This window comes from Anneissia japonica, unplaced genomic scaffold, assembly GCF_011630105.1.
Source record: "Anneissia japonica isolate Jap-2015-1 unplaced genomic scaffold, ASM1163010v1 scaffold2834_len698180_cov181, whole genome shotgun sequence".
NCBI classification, from domain to species: Eukaryota; Metazoa; Echinodermata; class Crinoidea; order Comatulida; family Comatulidae; genus Anneissia; species Anneissia japonica.
Window position 1 is genome coordinate 87,705 of NW_022704877.1, and position 7,704 is coordinate 95,408.

The 7,704-nt window shown below is 36.7% G+C and overlaps 1 protein-coding gene across 1 annotated transcript; it reads left to right on the plus strand.

Moving 5' to 3' along the window:
- LOC117104823 lies at positions 1-739 on the plus strand. Its single transcript, XM_033245665.1, has 2 exons — positions 1-319; positions 507-739. Exons 1-2 carry the CDS (start codon positions 1-3, stop codon positions 737-739), a joined length of 552 nt encoding a protein of 183 aa, XP_033101556.1.
- The last annotated feature ends 6,965 nt before the right edge of the window (positions 740-7,704 follow it).

Genomic DNA, 7,704 nt, shown 5'->3' on the forward strand with positions numbered 1-7,704 from the left:
ATGCAGAGAGAACTGGATGAAAACCAGTCAAGCGAACAAGCAGGATTAAGGGCAGATTTTTCAACATCAGACCATCTACAGGTCTTAAGTCAGCTTATAGAGAAGTCAAAAGAGTATAGCTTTCCCATCAGTCTATGCTTTGTGGACTATGAAAAAGCATTCGACAGCATCAGTCAGCAAGAACTACTTCAAGTTCTTGAAAGGCAGATCACAGATAGCAAATACATTAACATCATTAGGGCTCTTAATAAAAAAGCTTGTGCAAGAGTACACATCGATTTGAACAGTTCGACAGGAATATTTAAAATACTGAAGACAGGTAAGACAGGGAGATCCAATCTCACCAAAACTGTTTACTGCAGTGATGGAGAACATTTTTAGAAATCTGGATTGGAGTGCTAAGGGAATATAGGAGAACGACGGTGAATACCTAAACAACCTAAGATTTGCCGATGACATCCTATTGTTTAGTCATGTTCAGATAATGCTACATTAATTGAACGAAGAAAGCAATAAAGCTGGACTAAACATCAGCATCAGTAAAACCAAGGTTATGTTCAGTAAAGAGGTAGTAGCAGGTAGTACCACAACACTAGATGGAATGACAATTGAAAATGTAGACTGTTATGTATACTTGGGCAAGAAGATAAGGATGGAGGATGACACCACTGCAGAAGTTAAGAGAAGAATACAGTTAGCATGGGTAAAATTTGGAAAAAATTGGGTTCATATTTCGTGACAAAATTTACCGTACTTTGCGTACTATACGCAAAACCTCCAAAATCGGAGTTTTTAAACTTTTATGGGAAGCTCCGATTTTGGAGGTTTCGCGTACTATAGGTGCGCGAAACCTCCAAAATCGGAGTTTTCAAACTTTTATTCAAACCTCCGATTTCGGAGGTTCTGCGTACTATACGCCAAATCTTTTCAGAGTACTGCATACCTCCATAAGCATGACGTGTATCTTCAACAGTGATTCCACTGTTTAGGAGTGTTGTATCTCGGATAGCTTCCTACATGAGTCGCAAAATGTGTTTGGAGGTTTCGGAGGAATTACATTCTTGCAGTACGTTGCCACTCTGCGATTCAGATCTGCTGGCAGTCCCCTTAAACCTTGTGTAGATGATGTCTTTAACCTTGAGCATAGTTCTTGCACTTCCCCGTATCTGTTTTTGATCCCTGTAATTGCCTCGCCTCGTCTCACACCAATAATTACTTCATCAGCTCTTCCAACGTGGCCATGAAATTCATCGATCTCATCCTCAATTTTCCTTGTCTGTGCAATGTTAGGTTAAAGAGATGCAATAATATAAGCATAACGTATGTCTTCGACAGTAATTCTCCTCTTCAACAGCTTTTATCAACATGATGAGTGCTATATTTTGGATAGCTTCCCAAATAAGCCGCAAACATTCTTTAGGAGGTTTCAGAGGAACTTGCCTTACGTTGCCAATCTGCGATTCAAATCCGCTGGCAGCCCCCTTAACACTTGTGTAGGTGATGTCTTTAACACTGAGCATATTTCCTGCACGTTATGGAGCTTCCAACATGAGCCGCAAAAATGTTTTTTGGAGGTTTTAGAGAAATTACATTTTTGCCGTACGTTGCCACTCTGGGATTCAAATCCACTGGCAGCACCCTTACCCCTAGTGTAGTTGATGTTTTTTAAACTTGAGCACAGTTCTTGAATCTTGCAAGTCCCCGTACCTGTTTTTGATCTCTGTAATTGCCTCGCCTCTTTTCACACGCGGATAATGCCGGTTATACTCACGTCGTTGGGGGGTCACCACTTTAGGAATAAATGAAAGGCGTGATGAGATAAGGGCAGCTATTATCAACATGAAGATTGTTACATAAATCTCGCACTTCCTGTGCAATGTTAGGTTGGAGAGAAGCAACAACAAAAGCATAATGTGTATCTTCAACAGTAATTCCCCTCTTCAACATTTATTATCAACATGATAAGCATTACATCTTGGATAGCTTCCTACATTAGCCACAAAAATGTTTTTTGGAGGTTTTGGAGAACTTACATTTTTGCCGTACGTTGCCACTCTGCGATTCAAATCCACTGGCAGCCCCCTTAACCCCTTGTGTAAGTAATGTCTTTAACCTTTCGCAAAGTTTTGCACGTCCCCGTATCTGTTTTTGAACTCCGTAATTGCTTCGCCTCGTCTCTCTTCACGGATCACGCCGGTTATACTTACGTAGTTGCTCGTCGGGGTCAACACTTTAGGAATATGAAAAGCCTAATGAGACCAGGGCAGCTATTATTAACATGATGAGTGTTACACAAATCTCAAACTTTCTGTGCAATTTAAGGTTGGAGAGAAGAAATAACATACGCATAACATATATCTTCAACAGTAATTCCCCTCTCCAACAGCAATAATGAACATGATCAGTGTTACATCTTGGGAAGCTGTCCAAGATGTAACACTGATCATGTAACAGCAATAATGAACATGATCAGTGTTACATCTTGGACAGCTTCCCAAATAAGCCACAAACAGGTTTATCGACGTTAGCAATAAGCAATAACATAAGCATGACGTGTATCTTCAACAGTAATTCTCCTTTTTAGGAGTGTTGCATCTTGGATAGCATATGAGCCGCAAAATGTTTTTAGAGGTTTCGGAGGAATTACATTCTTGCCGTACGTTGCAACTCCGCGATTCAAAATCTGCTGGCAGTCCCCTTAAACATTGTGTAGGTGATGTCTTTACCCTTGAGCATAGTTCTTGCACTTCCCCGTATCTGTTTTTGATCTTTGTAATTACCTCGCCTCGTCTCAATACCAATATGTTAGATTGAAGAGAAGTAAAAACATAAGCATAACGTTTGTCTTCAACAGTAATTCCCCTCTTCAACAGCTATTATCAAGATGATGAGTGCTATTTGGATAGCTACCCAAATCAGCCTCAAACATGTTTTTGGAGGTTTCAGAGGAATTACATTCTTGCCTTACGTTGTCAATCAGCAATTCAAATTTGCTGGCAGTCCCCTTAACCCTTGTGTAGGTGATGTTTTTAACCTTGAGCAGAGTTCTTGAGTGTCCTCGTATCGGTTTTTTTATCTCTGTATAATTGAACGCCGGCTATACTCATGTCGGTTGTATTCACACGTCGTTGATCGTCGGGTCACCATTTTAGGAATAAATGAAAAGCCTAACGAAACAAGGGCACCTTTTATCAACATGATGAGTGTTACATAAATCTCGCACTTTCTGTGCAATGTTAGGTTGGAGAGAAGTAATAATAAACATGACGTATATCTTCATCAGTAATTCCTCTCTTCAACAGCTATTATCAACATGATGAGTGTTATAGCTTAGATAGCTTAGAATTTGATCATGAATTGCTCGATTACCAGAGATCAAACCAGCCGATATTAGGAGTGTATGCCTGCATATCTTTAATACACCCCAACGGCGTAAGAGATTGGTATAAGACATCAGAATTTCCATACACTTCTATTAATCAATTGGAATAGGAGGAACATAGGCCTAAAGTACAAATTGAGAAGACCGTTCAGAACGATAGGTCTACAGCCGAGTTACCACGAGGGCACTACCCGGGTTGTCATATCTAGTGGTCTATACATGTCTAGTTTTGGAAAATTATGTTAATAGTTTTTCTGCAACCAATAACAGATGACTAACTTAAATTAACACCTATATTCGAACTTCAGGATTGTATTAGATACCTAAAATGTTGGACAAGTTGAACCCCATCTTTTTTACATGGTCAATCTAAAGATCTAGAAGAAATATACCAAAGGTTTGAATAGGGTGAAGAATGTGTAAAGAGAGAGAGAGAGAGAGAGGGAGAGAGAGAGTTATTAAGGATAACCTGCTAAGTCAAATACGGCACGAGTGTTCGCTTGGAGAAAGTATTCTCGATCTAGCGTTTACCACATTTTCAGATCAGATTAGAAAAATAGAGATTGTCCTAGGCATATCTCACCATGACGCCGTTGCAATAGAACTCGATACTGTTATTAAGCATAGCCGATGTGAAAAAAATGGACATGGATTGGTTAAGAAATGGGGGTATGACGAATACATAGAAGGTATTTTGAAGAACACAACACGCAAGTCACAAAAGAAGTTATGGAGCTTTATTAAAGACCAAAGGAAAGACTGTTGCAGAATACCCACTCTACAAGCTGATCAGGGGATAGCCATCACGAGTCATGAGGTAGCTGAGGCTCTCAATAAACTAAAGTTCACTAAATAGAATCTCTATAATATCCTACCAATCTTGGCGACAGTCCGTACGTCGCTATGCCACATGTACGATTTTCATCGGAAGGAATTGAGAAGTTGTTAGAAAAACCTTAATCCAAGCAAGGCATGTGGTCTTGATCTCATACCAATAAGAATTCTTAAGGAAATAGCCTCACAAATTGCTCCTATACTACTTATTTACTTATTTAGTCAATCCTTCGAATCCGGAGACATTCCTGATGATTGGCTGTCAGGAAACATTGTAGCAGTTTTTAAAAAAAGGGAATACAAATTTGCCGGCTAATTATAGACCCGTGTCTTTAACATGTGTTATAAGAACAATTATGGAACATATAATGTTCTCATCAATTATGGAACACATTGAGAACAAAAATATATTAGTTAACTATTAGCACGGATTTAGACAAAAACACTCCACAGAGACAAATAATAAATACTTTAGAAGAACTAACACGAAACATAGACCGCGGAAAAAAAACTGATGCCATACTGCTAGACTTCTCTAAAGCATTTGACAAAGTTGCACTCAAAGGCTACTACACAAACTACACCTTTATGGAATAACAGACAAAAAATATACATGGATATCTAAATGGCTGACAAACAGAAGGCAAAAAGTAATCATTGACGGAGAAACTTAGAGGGTGTACGTGTGAGGTCGGAGTACCTCAGGGCACAGTTTTGGGACCTTTGACGTTTTACTGTATATCAATGTAAATTTAAAATCATCGAAAATTAAACTATTTGCAGACGGCTGCTTATTATACAGAACTGTTGCCTCCCACGAAAAAGCTGATGCACTTCAGGATGACTTAAGCTTACTAGAGCTGTCGGCATAGAAAATGGCAAATGTCATTTAATGCAAAGAAATGCTACTTATTAAGAATAAACCGAAAACAAAACTTTGTTATACATAATTATAACATTGAAGGGCGATATTACGAGCTGTTCCAAACAAACGTACCTTGGTCTCCAAATTCATAAATGTCTGAGTTAGGAATCTCACATATACATGATAACAAAAAAAGGAAAAGGAAGGAAATGTGAGACATAAGAAAGTAAAGGAAAAGTAACAAGGAAATAAAGAAAGGAAAATGAAAGAAATATGAAAAAACACAAGAAAGGAAAAAGAATGAAATGATAAGAAACATAGGAAGGAAAAGGAATTAAATGATAAGAAATTTAAAAAAGGAAAAGGAAAGAAATTAGGAAATTTACTAAAAGGAAAAAGGGCAAGAGAGGAAAGAAATGGAAAGAAAAGATTGCCAATGAAAGTGGTGTGAAATATGGGAAAATGAAGGTGGTAAGTAATGAAAAGAATCCATAAATAAAATATAAGAATCACTGTGAGCCGAAATTGAAATAATAAATGGTCTACTTCAAGCCAAATTATTATAAAATAATAAACTGAACTAATCTAACTTAAATAACTTAAAATGAACAATATCAATAACAATAATAATAATTATTATACGCAGCACATTATTGAGATAACAAGAGCACTTGATTCCGATCGTTGCTTAGGACACAACGCATGAACTCATCCAGATGCTGAACAGGCGTTGATGAGTAACTTATTAGATTTAGATTTAGACGAGCCAGGTGATCAAGATAAAATTTGTGAAAAAAAGAAGACCTTTTTGAGAGATTTACCACAGGTTCTGAAATTAGGCGTACTTTAAGAATAATCCTACAGCGTACATTTAACCAAATATTTTAGCTCATTATTTGAGAAGACATCAGGGTGGATTCAAATCAAAATCCTTGTTCATTTTCCGTATTAATCACGAAATGCAGGTTATGGGAGAATTTAATATCAAACCAGTTTCATAAAAATGTACAGTATATGTATCTATTCCCTGAGCAAAATAATTCATTAAAATCCCGAAAAGCAGTTGCATAAATATAGAATACTAATCGAAGACAGTTTGACCTATTTATAACAGATATCACCCATCTGATAATAGGAATATATATTATATATACCTGAATATCTCTAGTACACCCCCAACGACGGAAGAGGTTTGCTAGAAGATATCGACATTATTCCAGCAATAGTGAGAAAGAAGGTTCCCCACGAGAGCTAAGTGGGCGTGGTCGGGTGTCGATTGAAATAGATAGAAAGTGGGAAAGGGGCGGATCTCCCGAAAAACATGACAATTTAGGGGTTTCACAGGCTTATTTAATCGATTTTATATACAGATAGTCTACTAATATGTAAAAAATACATTTTTTTTCTTCGCCCAGGCGAATTGTGGTTTTTTGGGGTTGGGGGTGGCTAAACTGGGGAGGAGGAGAAATTTTCCAAGGATTTAGTTGGATAAGCAAACAAAACCATTTATGGAGAATTAAAAATTATATATTACTGGTTGAAGCAATAAAAAGGAATTTCGATTGGATATAAACATAAATTACTAATCGACGATGCTATAAACTTCTTATACACATAGCCCACTGAGGTTACTGTATCCAAATAGTCAAAAGAAGCGTCTTGTACCCAGGGAGCTAAAGCAGTAACCTTTCACTAGTGTTTGATGTCTGAATCTTCAGTGCAGTAACCTTTCACCAGTGTTTGATGTCTGATTCTTCCGTTTGATACACTATGTTCATCCAACTCAAGTCTCAAGAAGCACGTTGAGTTGGATGAACATAAAGTACCAACCAAAGATAGTTTTCAGGGTTGTACACATATTCTGAAACTATGGTGACAGAATTCAGAGTAATGAAATTAGAACTTCATGCAAAAGATTAAAATGCAAACCAGTGCCTCCATCGACTATAAGGCATGAAAACTATTTAGTGACTGCAATGCTCATATTGTAGAAAAATATGGAAGAATATGACTGTTCATATCTATATTATAATGTACGATAACAATTTATTAAGAATGTTAACAGGAAGTAAGAAGTATAGCTTGTGTCTAATATGTCTAAAAGACAAGATTTAACTTCATGCCAGTAATTATGGTAAAAGTCTGGGTTATAATATGGATAGATCTTGTCCATGCTCTGATTAACAGTCAATCTTACAATATATTCGTAATAGATAAGACTATTGTTAAGTTTATAACAAATCTAATATCAAATATCCAAGTTGAAATATTATAATAGAATTATGAATAATTAATTATGAAAGAAGAAGCTATGCACTTTAAAGATATGTGGCAAAGACAAGCCAAACCAGTCACTCGTCGCAAAAATCGATTTTGAGTAATTAATACAGTGTTAGAGAATGGTAAAAAAATAATTCAAATCGGACATTTCCTTATGAAGTTACAAGCGTTTAACCACACAGCTGTTTAAAGAACAATATATGAGAAATTAACCGTCAAAGTTTATGATTACAGGCATTTCTCATGCAGAAACTATCTTTAAATCCTTAAAAAGTATTGTTTTAACATTGAAAATGGGGAAAATAACAGCATAGAATGATGTGTAGATATATAAAGATTAGTT

Coding starts and splice junctions, on each gene's coding strand:
- LOC117104823 (XM_033245665.1), top strand. CDS start 1: ATGCAGAGAGAACTGGATGAAAACCAGTCAAGCGAACAAGCAGGATTA. Junction 320..506: donor ATTTAAAATACTGAAGACAG/GTAAGACAGGGA, acceptor AATTGAACGAAG/AAAGCAATAAAGCTGGACTA.